The sequence below is a fragment of the Buceros rhinoceros genome, unplaced genomic scaffold (assembly GCF_000710305.1).
Source record: "Buceros rhinoceros silvestris isolate BGI_N320 unplaced genomic scaffold, ASM71030v1 scaffold24670, whole genome shotgun sequence".
NCBI lineage: Eukaryota > Metazoa > Chordata > Aves > Bucerotiformes > Bucerotidae > Buceros > Buceros rhinoceros.
Window position 1 is genome coordinate 13,447 of NW_010390575.1, and position 24,531 is coordinate 37,977.

At 48.7% G+C, this 24,531-nt stretch overlaps 1 protein-coding gene across 1 annotated transcript in view; it reads right to left on the reverse strand.

The window, feature by feature from the left end:
- The window catches only part of LOC104495393 (protein 4.1-like), a 29,804-nt gene extending 6,217 nt beyond the window's left edge, over positions 1-23,587 (reverse strand). Inside the window, exons 1-5 of the mRNA XM_010138361.1 lie at positions 23,455-23,587; positions 22,004-22,132; positions 20,861-20,962; positions 19,152-19,351; positions 13,454-13,633 (exon numbers count right to left, since the gene is read on the reverse strand). Of these exons, the coding sequence (XP_010136663.1) occupies positions 13,454-13,633; positions 19,152-19,351; positions 20,861-20,962; positions 22,004-22,132; positions 23,455-23,587 (744 nt within the window). The remainder of the gene's footprint in view (positions 1-13,453; positions 13,634-19,151; positions 19,352-20,860; positions 20,963-22,003; positions 22,133-23,454) is intronic.
- Between the last annotated feature and the right edge of the window lie 944 nt (positions 23,588-24,531).

Sequence of the window (24,531 nt, forward strand, 5' to 3'; positions counted from 1 at the left end):
GGGTGCGGGGGAGTTGCGGCAGGCCGGGCGGGGACCTCCGGCTCAGAGAGCTCCGAGTCCTTCTCCACATCTGCACAAACCCCCCTTCCACATCTCAGGTCCTCCTCGCTTGCGGGGAGGCTGGGAGCTGCTGCTGCCACCTGCTCCTCCTCGCTGCTTAGGGAGGAAGCACCAAAGTCACGGCTGGGAGAAGGCTCTGAGGCGGGTGGCACTGGGGTCTCACTAAAAGCTACCGACTGCTTTGAGCCCTCCCACGCAAAGCCAGCGTTAACACTGCTCCTCTCTGGCACTGCAGCCACATCCTCTCTGGAGAGAAAGGCACTCATTTTCTAAAAAGAAACGAATACACAAAAAAGGCCAGAGAGAGAGAGAGAGAGAGAGAGAGAAAGAGACGATAGGGAGGGCTGGGAGCTGCTGCTGCCACCTGCTCCTCCTCGCTGCTTAGGGAGGAAGCACCAAAGTCACGGCTGGGAGAAGGCTCTGAGGCGGGTGGCACTGGGGTCTCACTAAAAGCTACCGACTGCTTTGAGCCCTCCCACGCAAAGCCAGCGTTAACACTGCTCCTCTCTGGCACTGCAGCCACATCCTCTCTGGAGAGAAAGGCACTCATTTTCTAAAAAGAAACGAATACACAAAAAAGGCCAGAGAGAGAGAGAGAGAGAGAGAGAGAGAGAGACGTTAGGGAGAACAGGAGGTCATGAAGCATAAAGGCAAAACATTGGTTTTGTATAATATATCACATCTCCAGTAACACATGCAACAGTGGTGGGTCTGGACACTGGGAAGCTGGAAACCCTTGGTGCTATGCAACATGTCCAGAACACGTCCTGACACAGCCTTCCGGGCACAGGAACACCCCACCCTCCCAAAGGTTAAGGAATTAATATTGAAACAACCCTCGGCACCTGAAGGAAGAGCTGCCACCAAGCTCTTTTTGCCCAGTTTGAAAATGGGGATAATTTCCGTGTAGCAAGTGGGGAGCTGTGCTCATCCAAAACTCACGCCCTCTTCGCTGTTGCAGTCTCTGGGATAACTAACGCAGCCGTTATGGCACTGGTAAAATTACTGCTAAGAATATCTCCAGGTTAGTCTTGAAATCAAGACTGCTTCAGTCACTGAGAGGCTCCCAAATCGGCGATGCAGCCTGGTCATCTGAAAGAATTTCTATTATTTCTTCAAGACAAACTGGTTCGATTAACTTAGCACAAAACTTTTCAGCTGAGGAATAAAGAAACGCAGCTTTAAGATGGGAAGCCAGATGTTCAGGCTGATGTGTGCTGACCCCATTGCCAGCAAGCATATGGCTCAGTTCACTGCTCAACAAGCTGTATCTGACCATTGATTCATGACTACTGAAATATCTGTACATACTCTATCCCAAAAGCAGCTGGCGCATGGAAACGCTGGGGGTAGCTAAACCTGCAGGTACAGCAGAATTGGCATTTAGAACCATAGAATCACAGATTGGTTTGGGCTGAAGGGACCTTCAGAGCTTACCCAGCCCAAACCCCTGCAGGGAGCAGGGACATCTGCACCCAGAGCAGGGGACTCAGTGCACCAAGGGCCAACCTGACCTGGGATTGACATGGAATGTCAATCATGGGATTGTCCACGGAAGGACAGAAAAGCAGTTACAGGCACCTACAACTGGACACATATTGAAGTCACATCGTCCAGTATCAGGGAACGAGGAGGGAGAAAACCCACAGGGATGCTGCTTAATCAATGCCATTATGATTTCTCCTCAATAATTAACCTCACGGTTGATTTCTGGTAACTTGGTATAAAAATAGCCACATATCTGTCCATCCAAAACCAGTGGTTAAATTTTTATACAAGCACGGCGACGTTCTGTGACGGTTATTCTAATTTCGGTGGTGAGATACAAAGATGAACAGAGACCATTGCCTCACTTTCCATTAAGAAGATTCTCTGAGCAACCAAAAAGCTGCACTTTGTACTGAAAATGCGAGGTCTGAAGCCTGCGGGTTATGGGGTACAAAGCCTTCTCTGTACACCAGAGGCTTCCACCCTGACTGACCCCACCTAATGGACCAGTCCACGGGGATGTTAATAGGAGCTGCTTTTGGTAGGAACAAAGAGATGCTTATTTTAGTGTCACTTCAAGCACTGACTCTTCCACCATTCCTCCCAGGTGTTTTTCAGTTCGCTGCTTCTTTATGCTGCACAGAGATTATCTGTCCAATTTCTCCACAGGATTTCCAGCCTCATGGGCTCCTCTTAAAAGGTCTTGGGTTATGCTTAGGAAAACGCACTGAGGAGGAGCCAAGGGACAGCGGTCAGCACGGCGATGGTCAAGTCACACCGCACCCCCCGGGAAGAGTTATTTTGGATGGAAAACCCCTTCCACACATGCTCCTCCAAGGGGACACCCAGCTCCCTTCCTCGTTTTGCCTGATACGAGGTGCTACACTGCATCACCGCACAAAAAAACAAGAACAGAGGTTATCAGCTTTGAACACCCCTGTTTTCATCTTGCTTTAAAACCTGGAGTTATGCACCACCAATATTCTGATCTCTCCTTCATTATATATGCTCAGCCTTGCCAATTAACCACGGGATCTCGAGAAAATGCCGTACATCTCGTGGAGTTTAATGGAAAATGCCTTAGGAGCACGAATTCCTTAAATACCGGATGGGGCACAACTAGACCAAGAGGAAGAACAAAACCCCCAGAGAAAACAAAGCAGATTAAGCAGCTCCACAAGTGCAGATCTATTTAAGAGACAAACATTTGCACTCAGTCAAAACAACTCCCCAGCAGCCTTTCACATACAGAAAAAACAATTTGCGTTTCAGAAGTATCTTGGATGGTAGAAGCATAAAGGAGGGAAAAAGCTGAAATGAAGCCTGTGGGGTAGGAACAGTAGTAGTCAGCAGAGCCCAGAGCGGCCATAAACATGCAGACTAGAGAGAGAATGAAATCCTGATAAGATCAACTGAGCAGAAGCACTTTTTTCCCCACCGGTAGGAAGTTAGAGTAATTGGAAGGTATTTGTTTCTATATGAAATTGTCTATTTACACACACCTTGGGTTTTTTAATACAACTTTGCTTGCTCCTACATTTGAAAACACAGTTTGCATATAGGCTAGAAAAGACTGCTCTCTTCATAAACACACCCCAAACACACACCCCCCCACCCTGGAATTTGAACATCTGTTACAAATTCTGATCTTATCAAGATTTATTTTAATTCGCAATTGCGAATTCATTCCTATTTTTAGGGCTGAGATTTGCAGAGTTCCAAGCTCTCCTCACCAACCAACTCCGGGATGCAAACGCCTCATTTCCAGAGACACGAACCCAACCCAGCGACACCTCGACCACGCACGAAGCGGAGGATTCACAAAGCCACACGCGGCGTCAAGAAAACACGGGGCAGGATGCAGTGCCCCAGCAGCAACACGTCGACCCAGGCGTGAACGCGATGAATGCGTCACCCTGCAGACACAAACCTTTGTGCACCTGACGGTGACAAACACTGAGGATACAGCTTCAGCGGGACAGTGAGAGAAGTGACGCGCAGTAGTTCAGCCTGGGGATAAATTAATAACAGGCTTAATTGCATGGTTGATACCAGCGACCAAAAGAGTTTACTTTTCCTTAAAGAGTGGTTCTGTTTAAATTTGTTTGCCTGCATTTTCTCCAGAACAAGCTATTTTGGATCAGGTTATATCAGCAGGATCCTACGCTGCCAGCACGGCTGCCCGTGTTCCGCAGCCTGTGCAGGCAGAGTTTCTGCCTCTGCCCCCAGAAATACTCAATTATCCTCATCCCAAACCAGACTTCTACCTTGTAGAACACTTGAGGAGCGCTGAAACGTCAGCCTGCCAGTTACCAACTACACTGGATAAAAATTGATGAAAACATGAAAATACAGTGCACACTAACTCCCTACAACCACCATAAGCAATGTGATAGATTCCACCCAGTTCACTCTTCCCAGTCCCTCTCTTCCTCACTCCGGTGTTGCTGGCGCGTGTTATTAGGTTATCCCCAAACAAGCAGCCGCGAAAGCGAACAGGCTCGGCATGACCGTCTGCGGATGCAGGAGTGGAGGATGTTGCTTTGGCAGCGAACCACACTCACCAGTGAGAGCTCCCTGCAGAGTGATGCTCAGTCTCGCTGCTGTCAAAGCGCTTGGGTAAAAAAGCGTTAGAAAGCAGAAGACAAGAGATTCTTATCTTACAACCTCACACAGAACCACTTTGCCTTGAAGATAGAAGGTGAAAAGTTTAGAAGCTGTTCAGCATCATCATTTGAAAGTGACAGCCGTTACCCATGGATTTACTTTTTTGGATGGATTTTTTCGCTGCTGTTGATCTGATCACACCATCCTGACCAGCCTACTCAGACAACAGAAAGATAAAAGAGAACTTGACCAAAGTTAAAAGTGAGGCTAGAAAATACACAGCATGAAAAGACTAACTCGCTGTCACAAACGAGGATCCCAAGCTGTTACATGACACGCAGCAGCCACCTCCCATCCACTGCATCAACTGCTTGGCAACATGAAACAACCTCAAGATTGATCCTGAAGTTATTAAAATAAAGTTGCTGAGCAATACAATTGCTGTCCCCATCCACCCTGAGCCCCTTCCCATTCCTTTTGTGGGGCAGGTACCTGGATGAGGGGCTTCTTATTCCAAATTCCCTCTGCCAGTGGCATTGTCAACACTGCCTCCGGTTTAGCGTGGCAGCAGGTATGAAGAGTGGGGGGACCAGCATGGTTTACAGCTGTCATCAGCTTTGTGCCGTTGCTTTTCACTTGCTTCATTTCATAAATAAAGTCACAGCTCTGCTCTGGTGCCAAGCTCACCCAGGAGAGCAGCAGCACGAGCCTCGCGCTGCTCCATGCCAGCCAGATTTGCCTTCCCGTGATTGTACAGAAGGAGCCAAATAGTTTATCCTGAAGTAAATGAACTCATAGAAGAAAAGCTTGGAGTTAAAATTAGAACTGACCCTCCAGACAGCTTCTAGACATGACCTCAGGCAGCTTCAACCAGCTAAACCCCAAGCTTGCGTTGTACTACCACGCAGAGAAATGGTGCTTCACGAAGAACATGGTTTCTTCTCTCACAAATATAGAAAGAGGAGGTTTTTTTGTCCCCAGATTAATACCATGTCCGGGGCAGAGGCTCTGGCAGTTCATTGCATGGGACCTGCAAGCTGGTTTTCCTGCCAGGCAGTCACAGGCAGGAAGAAGCAGAACATGTTAGGGTTCTGCTCAGTACCTGGGAGAGGGCTGAACCTTCTGACCCCTCTGCGAGCCAAGTCCTTCTTAAACCACGCTGGGTTTAACCCTCAACCGAATCATCCTGGCCTGTTTGAGAGCGCTCATCGCTCACAGCTGCAGCCCCGCGTGTCCCCTCTCCCCAGGAGCACGAACCCCACACCAGCATCCAGCAGACCCAGCACCCTGAACGCAATTGGTGACGACAAGGGGTCTGATGGCTCCTGGGCTGGGAAAGCGATACTGAAGGTTAGTCCGAGGGATTTGTTACACACGTTGTACACAGCTTTTTGGTTAATAAGCAGTGGAAAGAGGAATCCGATTTGCAATAACATTTATTAATGATAAATGTACATATTTACAAAGAAAAATCTGAGAAAAAATACAAAACCAAAAAAGTGTTTCAAAAGAGAGCATTTTAGGTAAAAAAGAAAGTGTTTTTAGTCCCCACAAACTGATCCAACATGACCGTGTACCACTGCCAGCAGATCCCGAAGTGGCACAACCCAAGGCTAGTCCTTCCTCCAGCCTCACAAACCAAGACAGATGCAAAGGGACACAAGAGAAACCACCACCGCCAGGTTCCCCAGCACCTCCCACCACTGAGCACAGACCAAAGAGTTTCTGCATGAATCCGTAACCCCTCTCTGGGCTACGTTTCTCCAGAAAACATCCTACTTCAGTCCGTGAGGCAGAACAAGCGCTATCAACTTGTGACCAGGAGAGAAGAAACGCAGTGAACCAGTGGAATAATTGTCAGAATGACAAATTCCTGACCCTTAGATGAAGTAAAAGACACTTTGCCCACAACCTTCCTGAGGTACGAGTCCAACCTCCTTCCTGCAAACACCAACTATCCCTTCAGCGCCATGCCAAGGAAATCCACCTTTCACCATTGCTCAGGACAGGAGATAAATACCAAACACCCGCTTTTTAGGGCCATCTCTAGTTACTGCACAAACTGCAAGGGAGGGGAGCTGGTCTTGGCTTGACTCCGTGCCCTTGCCTGACCTGCCCAGAGTCCTCAGTTCATCTTCTGCTGACCCACAGGGCACAGCAGGACATGGCAGGAGCTGCAGATGATTGATCTGTTCCCTTTTGGTAACAGAAAGGAAAAAAGGGATGTTGTTTTACAGTAATGCACACCTTGAATATCACCAATGATACAGAGCCCGATTCCTAACGCAGCCTCAGAGCTGAATCCGAGGTCCAAGCGATGGGTTCTAGCATATTTGCAGTGTCAAAACACGAATAACCACCTTTTTTGTAAAGCGTGAAAGCACAAGAACCTATTCTGCGAGTTACCCGGTGTTCAGGAGAGATGCTATCAGGGTAAGAAGAAAATTCAGAAAGTGAGCACAGAGCCAACCACCAGCTTCATGATGGAAAACGCTAACCGGACAGCCACTAACCGGATGCCATGTGAGCACCAGAGTCCTGCTGCAGCAGAGTGACCACACCACAGAACCCTGGGAAAGACGAACTGACACCAAAGCTGCTGGTGGGTTTATTGTAGCTATGTCACTGGCATGCCAGAGCCACAAAAATGTCTTTTTCTGCAGTGGGTCACACTGAAAAAAATCAGCATTTCTCACACCAGTCTGGCTGAGGTTACGTGCTGCGGAAATTTCCAGCTTCCTTTTGGATAATTCATCTCTCCCTCACTCAGAGACTGACATTGCACCAACTGCCTGCGAACAGGGGGTGTTAATCCCACTACTACCCAGGGGCAGGTGGCCGGGGGTCTGCCGGTGCTTTGCTGCAAGTTTGTTCTTGAGGAAGAAAGGGAGCAAAGTACACGCAATGGTTCCTTTACAAAAACCCTGAGATCTCTGCCCCTGAGTGGAGCTAGAGCAGATCAACCCTCCCTATGCACGGGGACAGGATCCCTTCTTTCAGCGCCATGTCCTGCATGGACATCAAGAAAAAAAGGAAACCAGGAATCAACCCGCACAGCACCAACCTGTACAAGATACATGATGTGCAGGAACAGGATATAGAGCTTGCAGGAACGAGCCCTGGTGTGGACTGCCACGGGGCACGTCTGAAACCCCCCCGTGCCTGACAAGCAAATGGGAGGGGAAAAACAGAGGAGCGATGGGCAGAGGAGCTGGAGTACAGCGGGCTCGTCGCTTCAGCAGCGAACGGATGAGGTTGCTGCTGCTGCTGAGCTCCGGGCTTCCTCTGTCAGAAGAGATCGTACCCACCGGATGAGTATGGAGAACTGGCCTCCAAACTGCTCCAGAAATACAGATTCTTTATACTCTGCAGTGACAATTGTTATGTAAGTCCCAAAACTGTTCCTGAGCATTCTGTGCTCATGCATTTAAACTGCTCTTCTCCAGGAAATATGGGCAGAAAATGGTCAGAGACAGACCCGAACAACTCCTGTCTCTTCCCTCTCCAAGCCAGGTTGGGGAGAATGCACAGTCCCTGTTTTTCATTATGCCTGTCCCAATTCTGGGAAGGAGATTCGGGCAGGGAATCCCTGCCAGAAGCATCCCCCTGGCTTCTTCCATCCTGCATCTTCCGCACATCACATGGCACCTCAGCATCCTTCCCCACCACTACTCTCCAGGGCTCACCTTCTCGAGATAGGATCAGAATCACAGACTGGTTTGGGTTGAAGGGACCTTCCAAGCCCATCCAGCCCAACCCCCTGCAGGGAGCAGGGACATCTGCACCCAGAGCAGGGGACTCAGAGCCCCAAGGGCCAACCTGACCTGCCATGGGGCCAGGGATGGGGTTTCTGCCACCTCTCGGGGCAACCTGGGCCAGGGTCCCACCACCCTCAGCAGAAACAATCTCTTCCTTCTCTCTGGTCTGAATCTCCCTCTGTCAGTGTAACCCATCACCCCTTGTCCTGTCCCCACAGCCCCTGCTGAACAGCCCCTCCCCAGCCTTCTGACAGCCCCTTGCAGCACTGACAGGCCACAGTGAGGACTCTTTTCCGGTCCCTCCAGCCCCTTCTGAACAGCCCCTCCCCAGCTTTCTGACAGCCCCCTTCAGTACTGGAAGGCTGCAGTATGGTCTCAGCAGCTCTCCTTTGCACCACGGTACACCTGTACAACCCAGTGACTTCCACACTTCCAACCACCGAAAGCGGAAGACTGTGTATTAAAGGCAGTGTATTAAAAAGGGAAGAAGACTTTCCAATGAAAAATCAGCATCCTCACAAAACAAAGTCCTAAAGGCACAAACCGGTGAACTAATTGGAGAAGGTTACAAGAGTAACTGGAAAGATTCCTGCGAGATCAAAACCAAGGGTTTCACTAGCAACCTACGTTTCTGAAACAGCATTTAGAAAGCCTCAACCTGTACACTGAGAGCAAGAGAGAGACGGCTCGAGGGTCCACGATACCCCACGGTCCTTCAGATCAAACAGCACGTGCCATATTTGCCTTATGCCTTTTTCCTGCAAGCTAATCTGCTGGCATCCTAAATAACACTGTTCACACAGATACAGCTCTATAAATGGTTATAAATACATCTATTCATATATATTCACACGGTTTAGTCCCTGTAATAAAGGTCTACTCCTTTCTCTTCTGTGCTGCTGGAGCAGCTGCCAACACTGACGGCACTGGTGGCTGGTCTCAGAAGGAATTATGTCTGCACCAATCTCCAGAGAAAGCAACAGAAAGCAGAGTACTCGTGAAAGGAGAAGTGGTTGGCTCAGCTCAGCCCCAGAAATACTATATACAGAAAGGAAACCCCTTAGACACAAAGTCCCGTCTTCCCTCCAGCTCGCAAACCAGTTCTGCTCAGCCGAGCTGGGCAGCTCATGGAGCTTACACAGCTCAACCAGGATCAACGTCAGCATCATCCAGACAGTCACATCAACGACAAGCAGCATGCAATGGATTGTTAGAGAAGTCAAAACAATCGTGGTTTTAACATCAGAAGCATGTCCTGACATGGCAAAGTCAACATGCTAACAGAGGAGACATACCTAATAACGGTTACTCCTTTCCTGTGACCTAAGCAAACATGCGGCAGTTAGTTCAACACAACTTAAGTAAAGCACATCTGAAGGGCACCACAACCACCAGGTTCAGAAAAATGACTGATCTACATTTACAATAAATATTGCCTTGCAATGGGTTTTGTCCTATAACACAATGTATTTTCTTGGAAAAAAGAAGAGGGGTGTGAGAGGGAGCTGTGAGGCTTTGCGAAAGGCTTTCCCCATCGGGAAAACGCGACGTTGCCCGTCCCTGTCCCTAAGTTAAGGCTAACAGCAGCATTGACGATCAACACTTATTCAAAAGCCAACCTTCGTTTCCTAGGAAAGGAGTGGTTATGGATTAGATTCAGCAGGTTTCTGTAAAGCTGCTCTTGGACCCAGTGTTCTTCGGCTTGCGAACATCTCACATTTAAAACAACAAGCTTAAAAGCAAGTCTTCAGCAATTCTTAAGTGGCATCTGCAGCGGCTGAAGCAGCAGCAAACGCCTCCTCCCATGTATCTACGCTCCCCAGCTGCCCTCCAGCAGCAATCAGGAGCGCGGTTCAGAGGACTGGCTTTTGAGCACTAGGAAATTTCCAAATGGACCTGGCAATCCATGACCACTTCTGCCAGGTCCCGGATCACAGCTACACAACGACATACAGCGGGATTAACACGGCGGTCGCGGGGTGTCCCTCCCCGGGACAGCGAGCTACAAAGACCAGCACAAGGAAGATGCAGCAGAGGCTACGGCCAAGAAATTCAGGAGCTTTGGTCTTGAGGTTTCACCATGACCCTGTTGCCACTCAGAGAAAGAGCAGCCACCAAACAGTCAGTGCTATGATCAGGAGAAAGGACATCATAAAGGGAATACGAGGAGAAGGAAAAATGCTAGAGTACAGCTGACACTTTTTGAGGGATTTCTGCTCTTCAGGAATCGCAATAGAAACCTTTGGAAGAGTTTCTTCACTTGCTTGCTGGGGAAAGGCTGTCTCAGTAGGTATCTCCTGCTTTTTTAGTTTGTCTTCATCCTGTACTAACAGAGGACGTTCCTGTGTCTGCTTTCGTGGTAGAAGATCAAGAAAGACAGAGAGAGATGAACAAAAATGACAGATGGAAAGTGCCCAAAATGATACTTGGAGGTGTGCAAAGCATTAGGACTGTCTTTCTCTCAAGTTAAAAATAAACTGCCCTGGGGAGCAGAGCTGCTGGTGGCTTCCCCTTAGAGCTACAGAGTCCAGTCCTTCCGCAGAGCTTATCAACATCTGGAGCAGGATCACACGCGTTTGGTCATGAATCTCTGGAGCAGGATCACATGTGTTTTGCACCTGTCCTCCCAGAAGAGAGCATGCTCAAAACCTACTGAAGTGTTTTGGGATCAGGATGGTTGAGAAAAGAGTTTGAGGCATTAGAAATAGAGACGGTGCAGTACAAAACATGGTCTCTGGCAGCTTCCTGTTCTACAGCACCCTTAAAATACAGCATTTGTTGAACGTGGCTGAACATCCCGACTGCAGTGCAGGTACAAAATGCTTTTTTAAAGCTCTGACAACAGTATCAAAATGTCGACAGTTTTGAAAATTCTACTGGAACAAGTGAAAAATTGTCACTCTGAGAAACCCCGAGTGTGGAACGGGGAGGATGGCAGTAGGAGCATCGCAAACTCCTTATGTGTCACTCCGTATTTTAGCACTTCTGGAGTCTAAGGAATGTAAAACACCAGAACGAGTAAATCAGCTCCCGGGGTCATGCAAGGGCTCTAGCACTTCCGTGGAAGAACAAAAAAGTTGTGGGAAAGGTTTCTGTTTAGTTACTCTCCATCCCTTTAGCTGGCTTGACCTGGTCGAATCCCACTGCACCTACGAGAGGAAAAACTTGGCTCTGAGCTCTCTCAGTTGCGCCAGCCGCCTTTGGTCAGGGCGGTATTTTGGGACTGGTTCTTTGCACACCCCCAAGTGATGAGTATTGGGGAGAAAGTAGCCGGGAGACTGGGCAGCGAAAGAAAATACAAAATGCAGGAGTAACATAATGATCATTAAAACAAAAAAACGGAAAGAAAGACAACATAAAAAGAACAGGGTACCGTTAAACTTTCATCATGGCTTTTCTCTCCGAATACACGGTTACATCTTTCATGCAGCTTTTTCGAACTGGCCATGCACCAAAATAAGCAAAATTGAAAGCTGCAAAAGCTGCAGCAGTGCAGAAATCGTCTCGGTGTGAGTTAGGAAACTACTTCACATAGCCAAAAGAAAAAAAAAATGTTATCCAGCAGCTGCTGTTGAGTTTTTGCTTGGTGCCATTGCAATAGCAAAAGTCTGGTTCAGAAGCACGTATCAGAACAGCAGCTTTACCTCAAGCCCACCAACCTGTCTCTCAGAAGATAGGACAGTGACTTTCTTGACCTGGACACACAAAGCGTGTTAAGGGTCAGTTGATTTGCAATAAAACATTCAGGAACAGCAGAAAAGCAGCCCCTGGCAGAACACCCGCAGCAGGGTGAAGATACCACCACGAAGAGGAGGAACGGGACTGCTTTGCATTGTGATCTACCATCCTTAAACACGGGCAGGTGAAGGAAAACACCCTCCCCGGCAGGTGCCTGGCAAAGATGCATTTCTGGAAGTTCACAGCAGCAAGTATCCACCTCCACCTCAGAGCAAGACCACTCCAGAGAGGATCAGATCAAGAGGGAATGTCCAGAAATGCAAATCCAGGGCTCACACCAGTCTCTGCATCGCTGCAGACCACAGCACCAAGTCATTGTAGACAACCGCCCCCCAAGACCTCACAATGTGGTCACCATGCAAGATATTCTTCATAATAACCAAGAATATAATTCATGAACTGCAGTGTTGGAGCTTGAGAGACCTCGCTCTATCCCACCTGCACATCCATCTACCACATGGCATCACGGGCAGAGCTCTGTGTCACTCTGCTGCCCAAATCTCTACAGAATTTACACTGAGACTCAGCAAGCAAAGAGGAATCCATGTGTTAAACAGGGTCATTCCAAGGATAACAATCACAGAATGGTTGGAAGGGACCTTCAAAGATCATCCAGTTCCAACCCCTCTGCCACGGGGACACCTTCCACTAGACCAGGCTGCTGAAAGCCGCATCCAACTTGGCCTTGAACACTCAGGGGGGGTTTTGTTTTTCTAACAGGAAAAAAAAAGCCCTGTAATTGTCCTGGCTTTTCTCTGTGCTCTGAGGAGCCTGTAGTAAGGGTGGCTGCAAAGCCCTGGGTCCCTGCTCCGATAACCCTCCCTCTGCTGCCAGGTTACTGCTGTTTAAAAAGTACATCCCTGGCAATGGTTTGAAGATGAAACGTCAGCTCATCTGCAGCGCTGAGGGCAGCCAAGGGAGAAGCCAGGCTTGAAGAGAAGAGACCCCACAGCTGCCGCCAGCGCAGCCAGAATGCGATTTCCCAGTTGCAATGAAAAAATCACATTTACTGCTGAAGAGTGATCACCACGGGCTCTAACCACAGCTCTACTCAGCAGCTTCAAACGGAGAGAGGTAACAGCAATATTAAACAGAGCAGCTGTCTGGTACCCAAGAAGAAACCACTTGGCAGACAGATCTCTGCTGCTCCAACTTGGTTTCTTTGTAAAATTACCTTTTTAAGGAAATTAGCAGAGAAACAGCGAATGTATGTGGTTACTAACACACAGACACTGCTCCTGTAAGGAGAGAGATCCCCATCATGTGTGAACAGCCCTGCTGAGCCACCTGAGAAGTCTTCTGGAAGCCTCCACAGCAGATCACCTGCAGATCCTAATGCAAGACTAAACCAAATGACATACTGGATTAACTGGAGAATAAAGCGACTTTGGAAAATTGATTCTCCACCGGTTAGCTGTGCTATCTCTGAAGTAATAATTCCCTTTAACTGAGGGTTTGGACTTTTTTTCCACATCATGGGGAGATGCATTTCCTGGCTCCAGGAATAACCCAGTCCCTGGAACAAAGTCCAGCATCACACATGACAGCAATGCCGGGAAAAGCGGCATCAAACCCACGTGAAGAATTCCTACATTACTTTCTACCCCCAAAAATCACATTTTCTGACACTACAGCTAAAGCACTGACTCTCAGGGGCTGTTATACATGCTAGAAGTCAATATTGACCATTAAAATCCAATACCACTAGACCCAAAGGGGAGCTGGGGCTGCAGCCCCAGCTGTAAAGCCCTCCCCTGGGTCACCGCAGTGCACGAACACCCACACGGCGCCGAGGTACTCACTCCATCTGCTCCCACGGGGATCTGCCCGTTGACGTTGAGGGTTCGGAAAGGGGAGTGAGTGGACAAACGTTTGTCCCATTCACTCGGCCGAGGCTCCGGGACGGACTCCATAAAGTTCTTCTTCAACTCACTGATGTTGGCGTGATGCTTCTTTATTTCTTCTTGGGTCTTATCTAGATCCTATTAGTGAAAGGACAGGATGAATGTCGGGAGCCAGGGACGCCGCCCGCCATGGCCTAGGCTGCGCATAGCAAAGCTGCGCTCAGCAGAGCTGCTGCTGCCCTCCATCCACTGTGCTCACACCGCAAACACACAAAGGCAGCGTCCTCTCTCCTCTGTCTTCTGGGATGAACTGAGATCAACTGCAATCGGCACGGAGCGGGGGCTCCTCCAGGAGCGAGACGTGCCAGCAGTTCAGCTCAACTGCACCAAACCTGATGACAGCTGAGGGGTGTGTGAGGTGGGTTGTCCCCATCCGGGATTTTTCTAAGCTGCAAGATTGTTCATTTGAGTTATTTAATTTAAATTGGGTGGGTTTGCTTTCTTTTCCCTTTGCTAGCTGCAATATTCAAGGCTATAAATGCAATTAATGTTTAGGAGAATGTTTTACCAATTTTATTTATTCTCTTTCATCCTACCAGGAATTATCTTTGGTCCCAGAATACCCCCCTCTCATCTCATCCCTCCAGGAGCTACCAGTGGAGGTTTTTCACTTCTGAAATGAAGCTGAGGTGACAGCCCTTTAAAAATCAAACAGAATTCACTTCAGGCTGGATCAATCCAGAAACTTCTGCTAAAATTCTTCATCTGGAAAAAGCCAGATTTCTACTCTGAGATGCCAGTTTATAGCACCAATGCCCCAACTTCAAGGCAAGTCGGGTCTCTTCAGCTTGTTTCCAAACAGCTTTTCCTGGCAAGGAAACCAGAGTTGGTTGAAAACAAAACTTTGGTATAAAATAGGCATAAGGCAAACAACAACTTTTCTGGACAGTGCCAAAAAGCAGGAATTTTAATGCTTTTAGGTCGTACTCAGCCCATCGACTTTAGAAGACGGGAGAGCAAAGGCAGCCCTAAAGGAGGGTCCATCCCGGCAGCTTCCCCTGGACACACCACCTCAACTGCCTCTTCAACAACATTTGCCCTTTTTTGGCACGGTTCTGGGGGGAAAAAAAACCTCAGTTTTGGCACCTGTCCTGGATGAAAGCACAAGGCAAGAGCCAGTCAGTTAGGAAAAAAAACCCAAAAAAGCACAAATAAGTCTGCTGAGGACTCCGGGGTAAAGCCCTGCCTGGGTCTAGGAGTCCTACAGCTGCTCCTGGGTTCGAGAAGAGAGAAAGGCCACCTTGGCAAGAGCTGGTCCTGGGAGGGTTTGCAGAGGAGCTAAAGCCACGAGGAGCTACGTGGAGCCAACAAGGGGTTCTTGAGAGCGTCTTGAGGAGCAAGCGCACCAAAGCGTTAATGCTTTTCCTCCTGGTTTGCCCTTTTTGTAAGAAAGCGGAGTACAGGTTATCAAGCACAGAGCGTTAAATGGCTTTTGATAAAATCAAGCGGCAGCTTCGGGAGAGTGAGGTCTGCTGGAAAACCATCCGATCTGCCAAATACACAGATTAAAAAAATAAAGGAGTCAAGGGGGTGAGCTGCTGGGGTCAGCCCTTTTCTAGGGGAGGGCTGGAGCACCTGCAACAGAACCGGTGGAAGGGCAGCGGGAAGGGAACAGGCTGGATGACAGAGCCAGTATTGCACGACCAATGAAAAGGGGTTTGGAAGCAAGGGAAAAGCTCTGTCTGGGGTTGGGGAGATGGAGCTCTTTGAGTTGGGAGAAAGGAAGCGACAGCATGGTCTTCACAGCGCTCCGGTGGTGGCTGAACCCTGCCCAACGTGCCGCAGACCCTTCGCTCGTGGCCAAAAGCTTAAGTTGTAGCGGTCAACAACAACAACAATAAAAATTAAAAAACCCCACCCAAAAGCTGCAAAACTTTTGAAGTTGAGGTTAGGAGAAGGCGGTTAGTGCACTTCACTTGCAAGAGATACCACGGGGAAACCCTACCAGCTGCTGGTGCTGCAATTTGGGAGTAGAAACAAGTAACACAGAGTATCAGAAAGCATAAAATCTCTTCATAACACAGTGTATTAAAAAAAATCAAATATATGATTGGCATGGTCTGTTCTGAGACCGTGCTTAGGCAAAACCCAGCATTAGGGGTTCCCAGAGCCAAAGGGAATGCTGTACCTGGAGGGGTGAAATGGCTTCTTGCCCACTCACCAGCCACCCATGGGGACCCGGCACTGACGCAGGATGAGGCCCGGGGCAGCATTAAAGGTGCTGCAAGGCGAGTGAGCGCTGGGAGGAGGACAGCAAGGCTGTGAGCATCCCTGCAACACTCGAGAGGAGGAATCGCTCCTGTCCTGCGCGTGGCCAGCATGGTGGCAGAACACCGCGGAGGTGACAACTGCACCTAAATTCTGCATTTTCATAGACTGTATTTTTCTCTAGGAAAAGAATTCCTTCAATGAGCCCCCTCCCACGATTCAACGGTTGGAGGTGATGATCTTAAAGGTCTTTTCCAGCCTAAACCATGCTGTGATTCAGTGATTCCAATTCACGCTGCTGCGGGCAGCCCGCGTGTCCCAGAGCAGACCTGAGCGCCCAGCGCCGCCAATCATATATTTGGAGGAGGTATGAGAGAATGAGAGTCAGAAGAGGCAGAAGGAAGAAGGTCTGCACATTGTCATGTTTACTGTCACCATGCAAAAGCATATTTAAACCAATAAAAGGCCTTTCATGCAACAGCATGCAAAAAAAGCAGCAGAGAAGAAGATAAAGTTCAGCGCAGATGCAGAAGGTCTAGGCAAACGCAACTGAAAAAAGCGTCAAGTTCATACAAACCTCCAACATTAAATTGCTATGCCTGATATAAATGTTTTCACCATCTAGCCTCTTTGATCTCTTCTGTGAAAATGAAAGAAAAGGGGGAAACAAAAACAGAAAAAAAAAAAGAAAAGCACAAAAAATTAAAATGTTGTTCTTGCAGGATTGACAAATTGGCAAATTAAAGAGGTGAACTCAAGGTCGGGGGTGCAGCGCGGTGCCAGCGTGGGGTGGGGACCCGGCCGCAGGACCACCACCAGGAAATAGGGGTCTGGCTCATGGAGATGGGGAGATGCGATGAGTGCGTTAAAGAGACAGCTCCCTTGGGCCGGTGGCTTTCGCCACGAAGAGACAGTGGCTGGGTTTCTGTGGCACCAAGTCACAACCTGCTGTCCCTGATGGTGGTTCCTGCCCACCCCAGTGACGAGGCTGTACTGCCTGGTGTAGTTTTACACAGTCTCTGCATGCACTGTCACTGTGTCTTAGCCACCTTTCCCATCCTGGGTGTTTCCCTATTACTCAGTAATACAAAAAGCATTACATGTCCTTTTCTTTTCTTTTGCATCTCCTGCAGTGTACACTATGGTTTTCTTTGGTTTCTCATTAAATTTGTTACAGCAACGATGAGTTTTATAAGTTAAACCAAGTTTTTTTCTGTCTACTATTCAACACGCATAACTTTAGCAATCAGACTGTCCGTGGGACATTTGGAAACCAAATATTTGATAGTTGCCATTTACAAAAAAAAAAAAAAGCAAACCCCAACCCAAAGCACACGAAGAAGTTGGAACACTGTCTTTTTAAACGGGTTACAGATGCATGAATGATATGGCAAGTTTGTCTGGTGAAGGTGTAAAAGGGCTAACCTTCCTCATTCTTATCAGCTCTTCCTCTTTCTCTGCAGGCTGCTGCTGTCAGGCGGTGATAAAAAAATAAAAAGAGAGTTGTTGGTTCATTGAACTACATTGAACCTCACCGTTTAACCTTCAAAAAAAAAAAAAAGTGAGCAGCCTGACTGAATCATGAGCACAAACCTGGGGCTGGGCACCGTTCGGGGTGGGAACTGTGACCTCAATGTGCGCTTTCCTCACCTACATTTAGGAAATAAATTGGTAAAAACATTTCTTGTTAGTAGACGTGTTTCCAGAGACTGTTTAGTTTCAAAACACAGCTGCAGCAGGTTGGTTTTGAAATGCCGGGTGAACATGCACAAACCAACATGCAGTTCTCCGCAGAGAGTTAAGGACACCGCAGCTCTCGGACAGTCTGTTAGTCACCAGCACATTTACACTAATTCCTTCAGCGGGAGAATTATTTGCGTTCGAAACCAGTGCTCTCCAATGCCGCTGAAGACGGGCTTCCACAGGCGTTAGCTTTGCCAGGCAGAGCTTTCAGGTTTCACTGGCAGCTGGATCTCCCAAGGAAATCCTCCCCCAAAGCAACATGCTCAGATTAACGCAGACCTTCTCGGAAACAGAAATCTGTTATGCACAGGTATTACGTTCTCAGAGCCAAAGAAGAGACCTGGCTCCAAAATCAAGCCTACCACCACAAATTAAGTTCTTTGCTGTCCGTAAGTAAAAGGCCAAGATTGTCTTAACGGTTTAAGGGAAATATTTTAGGGAAACTCAATTGCCAAATACTCTGAAGGTGAAAGCGTTGGTGGGTGGTAAGTGATGCAGCTACATTCAAGAAATGGGGTAAATTTGGCACATTCAAATCCACAACTTCCTCCCACATCTACATTTAAAGACAAAAAATAAAAATCCAATGTTTACGCATTTAGGGAAAATCCCTGTAATTAATAAAATTTCCTTCTCAGCGTAGTGCCGGGAAGGGTGAGCAGCCATGCAGGAACTGTGTGCCACGATGCCCACACCAAAGTGCCAGCCTGAAGATCCCTCCAGCGTTTTCATTTAAAAATTACTGGTCACACAGGCCACAAAATTATTTGAAGCAACTGTCCCTTTCTTCACCTCCATCTCCCAGCCTTAATTAAGAGTGTTCTCCCTGGCGAAGGTCATACAGGAGCCACTGCGTGCCGTGTTACAGCAAAAACGTGGCTCAGCAATGCTGAGAGCAGCTAAATATTAGAAATAAAGTGAAAATTGTATCTCTGCTGCAACACTGGAAGGTTTCAGTCAATAATACCTGCAGAATATTAAAGACACTGCCATATGAGCAATAATTCTACATGTTATTTTGGCTTATGAGAACAAAACACATCTACGGACAGCAGCAGAGATCTCAGACATTTTTTGAAAAATCAAATACTGTTTTTAAAACCTTGATTTACACAATAAACCCCCCAAGGTCTCAACAGTGTCACTCAAAACCAAATTTTTAGTCCCGTTTGCAGAACTGTGTGACAGCTCTTGCAGAGAAAGCCTATCAACGTCCAGGACACGTGCGTTCGACGCTGGACTGCGGACCAGGTCCCTATCAGCACCTTCCCTGGAATCGCTCCTGGGGTACCAGGAACCAGCAGAGATGATGGGCAAGCCCTAAATTCAAGTGCCACGAACTCGGCTGTGATTCTTGCCAGCTTTTTAAACCATCTATCAGCCAGTTCCATTTTGTTTGATGGCACCCACCAAAACCCAGCTGCCCTGGACTCCTCCTTCCCTGCGCCCAGAGCGGCAGGGCTAGGATTTCGCTGGGACCCAGACCCCCAGGCCTCACTCCCACCCAATGCCTGGGCGAGGATCAAACCCCTCGCTGCCGGGCTGGGGAAGGTGTGCAGAGCTGCTGTTCTGGGACGTCTTCGAGAGCCAATGCTCGGGGCGGTACCAGCGCAGCCCCTTCCAAAGCGCCTCTGGTCTGACATACCTTCGCTGCATCGGCTGCCTCGGGCTTCGCTCTCTCTGGTGGCTTTTCTTCACGTCTTACATCAGGTTTTGCTGGTTCCTTTTGTACTACCCCATCCTTCACGGCAGGCTTAGCCGGGACTGGTTCTGCGGCGTGGCTCGGAGCAATGGCTGGGGCAGAGGTGGGATGGGGACTCCTCTCGGGGGTGATCACAGCCACTGCTGAGGATGGGGGAGAGATAGACAGGGACAAGGTTCAGAGCAGGCAACGTCTCTGCAGTGCTAGGCAAAGTCTTTTCAAATTACAGCGCTGTTGTTTAAAAAAAAAAAGGAGGAGGAGGAGGAGGGAGAAAAGGGAAAAGAAATAAAGATGTTGAGCAAAGCGGCTTGTGCATTTAGTACAGGGAAGTTGAGATTATTTTCATTATGGTTTAAATAAAACAAAACCCCACAACAGCTGGTGTACAAAAGCAAGCTTGCACTCTGCAGAGAAGCCACACCAGAAAGGCAGAATCTATTTTTGACATTGTGCCTTGATTTCTGGGACCTTCACAGACAACTGGCACAGAAGTCCGTTCCAGTGCAACCATTAAAATAGAAGCACTTAGAGCTGTGGTGAGTTCTTGACTCACTGGCATCTCCTCAGCCAGGAAAAGGCAGGTTCTGGAAGGGCAACACAGGCTTTCCCCCAGCTCCCCAAACTTTCCAGTGATTCAGACAAAAAAAAAACAATCCACAAGCATTGCTCTGTAGAACCTGACGGCAGCTTCCAGGTGGGTTTCAAAGCAGGCTGGAGCTGTGTGTCCACGACACGTATCTCCTGCCACAGCCCAAGGCACTGCGGCGAGAGGATACCCAGCATCTCCAGGGCAGTGACAGAGCAGAAATGAACAGCATGCTGCCAGAACACCATCCTTCCGGAGAAGGATGACGGGTACACACAAAATCAACTGCCTACTCCTCCCCTTCCGTTCCTGATCTCCCAGACAGCTCCTGACCCCTGAAGAGCCTGACACCTCCAAACACTCCAGCCAACAAAACAAACCCCAGTTAATTTACTGCATACCTCCAGACGTGATAAGCTATTTAGTTCTCCTGATGCTGGTTCTTGTGGCTGTTCCACTAAAAATATACCCAGTCACCTTAAACAATTTCTCTGGCGTGGTCTCATATTCCTGAGGTCTCAGTTTATGCAGCAAGGGTCACGCTGTGTAACCCATCCCAGCCACACGAGGTGACCAGTGTCCAGCCAAAGACTTCAGGAAACCTGGCGTTAAAAAAGGAATTGTGATTTTAAGTAACTCCATAGTGAGAATTCCTGGTTCACTGACAAGATGCCTGCATCTCATCTGGGTGTGCCGAAACTGCACAGAACAAAGTATCCACATGGCCAAACACATACAAGGGGAGTGGGGAAAAAAACCCCTCATTTTTCAGACTGGAATCACGCTTAAAGACAATCCCCCAGACACCACCTCTTGCTGCAAACCCACCCTGATACCCCAAACCAGCACTGCCACCTCCGTTATCTCCCTGTCTTCATCACGGCAGTTAATTTCTGTGAGCTGGACTGTGTGTGATCGTTCCACAAGGACAGCTGGTGCCGTGTCCGGGTGTATTTATGCCATGGAAGCGGTGACAGCCGCAGGGAGGCTGTACAGGGGACGGTGAGGTGGCAGGGACAGCTGGGATTAGGAGGATGCCGGGCGTGCAAAGCTGGCACGGCAGTACCTGACTCCTTCCGGACTGGCTCTAGGTCTCTCATCATCACCATTTTTTCTTCCTCCTCCTCTTCAATTGGGCTTATCTCAACACTGCCAAGAGCATGTTTGGCTAAAAAAGTGATGGATGTGTTAAAATGCTACCTCCAAGATGAAGCAGCAGAGGAAATACTGCCATCAGTAAATCCATGGGGCCACCTCCCTTTAGGGACTCCTGCTCCTCTCACAGCGCTTCAGAGCATCAAAACACGTGGGAAAAATAATAAAAGATCCCAGGCTTTTCCTCTGACATTCTGCAACAAGTTCTGTGCTCTCCAGAACTGCATTATTTTAGCTGTATTTTCTTGATTTACTGCCTTTGGCCATTTTGACACAGTAAAAAGTGCTGCTCTAAAATATGAGCTCTAAAATATCCATCATCACCACCCCAGCCATGAAAACGGTTCCTACTGGAAACAAAAGTGTCAGGAGGAGGAAAAAGCGCAGGAGGGGAATGAGAAGAAGGGGCAGCTGCCACAAGAGACCATGGATGTGCTCGGGTTGGACACTGGCTGCTCTGCTGCAGCCCGTCCTCGAGTCTACGCACAGGGGCTGGTTCGGTGTTTTCCATCATATTGAAGGAAACAGGTGAAGTTCCCAGTTACCTCCCTTCAGAGCTTCAGCCTCCTCTTCCAGCAATAACTAACCAGCTCTGCTTTTAATTAAGATGAGGGTGGATCTGGCTGCAGCAGTGAAGTTGCTCTGTCAAAAAGCCCCAACTAGGGAAGAAGCGAAGACAAAACAGCAGAGTGTAGGTGACCTCCAGCAGCCCCTGAGCGCACAGCCTGATTTTCAGGCACTGCCTGATCCTACAGCTCAGGGGAATGAACATTATGAGAAGGGACAGTGACAGAGGAGCATTCAGAGGCCACTGCACACTCACTCCAATGCACAGGCACGCAGTCAAGCCACAGCACAGCATCTCCTGGCCTCGCCCAGCGGCTCACCCCGATAATACTGTGTATTACAGCACACTTGCAAAGCCGGGTGTGATTTTGAAGGCAATGAACACCACTGCAAACGATGTCAGCTCTGTCCTACAGCACCGCATCACTTCAACCCAGCAGGTGACAGTGCAGAGCTGCACCGATGGCAAACACGGCTGCGGCTCTACCTGACTGTGTCGGCAACCGCTCCGGTAACTTTGGCTTGGCAACGGGAACCTTAACCACCTCTACCTTCTCCTCCTCCTCTTCCTCCTCTGCAATGGGTTTCATTTCAAAAGTTTCAAGAGCTTGTTTGGCTAGAAAGAGGTTTGTGGGTGTTAAGAGAGCGGTTGCAGAACCACGCAGACACATACGGTCACCACAGCAGAGGAAAGAGCGAGAGGAGATCCTTCACCAAGGCAGCGGCTGAGAACAGCACGGAGGGGTTTAAACCAAGCAGCTTAACAGTATTTTAGACCACACAATTGTGCATCCCTCTTTCTCATGCTGCCAGGGCCAGCAGTGTGCTGGATGAGAGGGGAAAAAACACAACTAAGCTTTGCAGGCTTCTTGCCCAGGCAGGAACCTGTGGGACCCGCGGATGGCTCTGGAGTGCAGCACTAGCACGGGCTCTGCCTGCAGAGTCTGGGGGGATGCAGGTGCTGGCTGGTAAAACCCAGGAAAAACACCCAGGCTCCTCTAGATAAAAACCTACTTAAACCCAGCAGCTTTAATTAAATGTACTTGAGGGATCAATTTCAGAAAAAAAATGGGAGAACACACGCCCATCTATGCTCATGCCTTCAATTCTCCACCTCCCATTTTCACAGCACTAGATTTCCCTCCCCAAGGCAGGACAGCAGTAGGGCGACAGCCTGCCCCACTGCTTCAGGAGAGCTTGGTCTAGATTTCAGCCTAGAAAAACTGCCGTGTCAAAAGCACGTTGTAAAAACTGGAGGGTGGAAGGAGGGAAGCAGAGCAGTACGTGATGCATTTGCATACAAATTATCTCCAGCCCTGATGCACTGCAGGCACTCGCTATTTAAGTGATGAAGACCGCAAATATTTGACAACACTGCTGCTGTGATATGCTTATTAGGATGCAAATGTGCTGTTGTACCCACACACCTCCTAAATATTGATAAATATTAATGTCCTTATTAATAGTACCTATCTTAAGAGAAATATAAGCTCCACGCAGCAAAATGGGTGGCGTTTCTCACCCCCACCCCAACAAATCCAGAATAGGCTTAAAAAACAGAAAGTGGGTCCCGAGACAAAGAATTTCAGAAGCTTTTCAAGAAGTTTCATGTTCAAACTTTTAAGTTTTCTAACCCACATTTACAAAAACACCCAGATTTAATAAGGAGACAGTTCTCAAGTGCCAGCACATCCGAAACTTCTCCCCACTTCCCTGCAAGAATTAGTCTAACGAGGTGCAAGGCAGAACTGTGACGGGTCTCCCAGAGCCGGGGCTCTGCCGGGCTGTTTCTGCCTGTCCTCTGAGTGCAAAACTCTTCTTGCAAAGAAACAAAAAAAGAAAGCTGCCAGATTTGATGAAACTTGGAGTTGTCAGGAACAAGCATGTGAAGGACAGGAAAGGCACCGCAGAGAGTTGTAGCCACCACCACAGCTATACCTGGCTTCTCTCGGATCTGATCCGTGGGTTTCGGTTCGGGAACCTCAACCACCACCTCCTCCTGCTTCTCTTCCTTTACGGCTCTGAACTCAACTTTTTGAGTTGCACGTTTAGCTGAAGAAACGGGGCACATGTTAACGACTGCCCACACAGCAGACACAAAAAGGCTGCAGACTTCAATGGGAACAGAAGCGTTACGTTCACAGGCTGCTTTTGCTGCTCTTTTCCAAGCTCTGACATTCGGGTGCGGGATGGCAGCGGGGATTTCTCTACTTCTCTGTGGTTGCAACAGTCTACAGGGCATGGCCAAGGGGCAAGCAACAGCGCTGGTCCCCTCACTGCCATGCAGCATGCCTGGGTAACCGCACACGCCTGCAGGGAGCTTAAACAAAGCAGCCCTTCCCTCCGGGCCCTGAGGCATGAAGCCCGGGCTCGGGGTGTCGCTGAGCCCTGTGATCCCATGCCAGGAGCAGGGGCAGCCTGGCTGCTGCTCGCCCCAGGCTGCAGGGACAGCCCTGCTCCTTCCTGGGTTGCAGCATGACCTCGGGGCTCAGGGCAACGCTCGGTCAGGTGCACTCGCTGCAGAGGGATGCTCCCCTTTCCCTGGGTCCTAATTTTATAAGCACCCCATGACCCAGTTCAAGGGGAGCAAACTGTGGCACTCCCCCTCCACACCTCCCCTCCTCTACCCTGCTGCTCGCCGGCTCCTTTACATTGGTCAGGAACGAGCTCCCCGATTGACACGTCACAAACTTCAACATGAACATCGCTGTAATAGAGACTGAAAAAGTTTCCAGCGGTTGTGGCAAAAAATCTCCCCCTCAAGGAAAACGACGTAATTTAGGAAGCCCCATTAAACAAAAAAAAAAATCCTAGAATAGCTGAATTCCTGATTTGCTAAAAGGAAAAAGTGTTGAGTTTGAGTATCTTTACAAATATCTTTACAACCAGAGCTTTGCTAAAAGCCTTCAGCACCCACCCACACCCTTTCTGTCAGCCACTCCTTGCTTGTACTACTACCCTGCTTCCATCTTACACCCAGATCTGGTATCAGAGTGAGAAGTTAGGCTTTTTTTT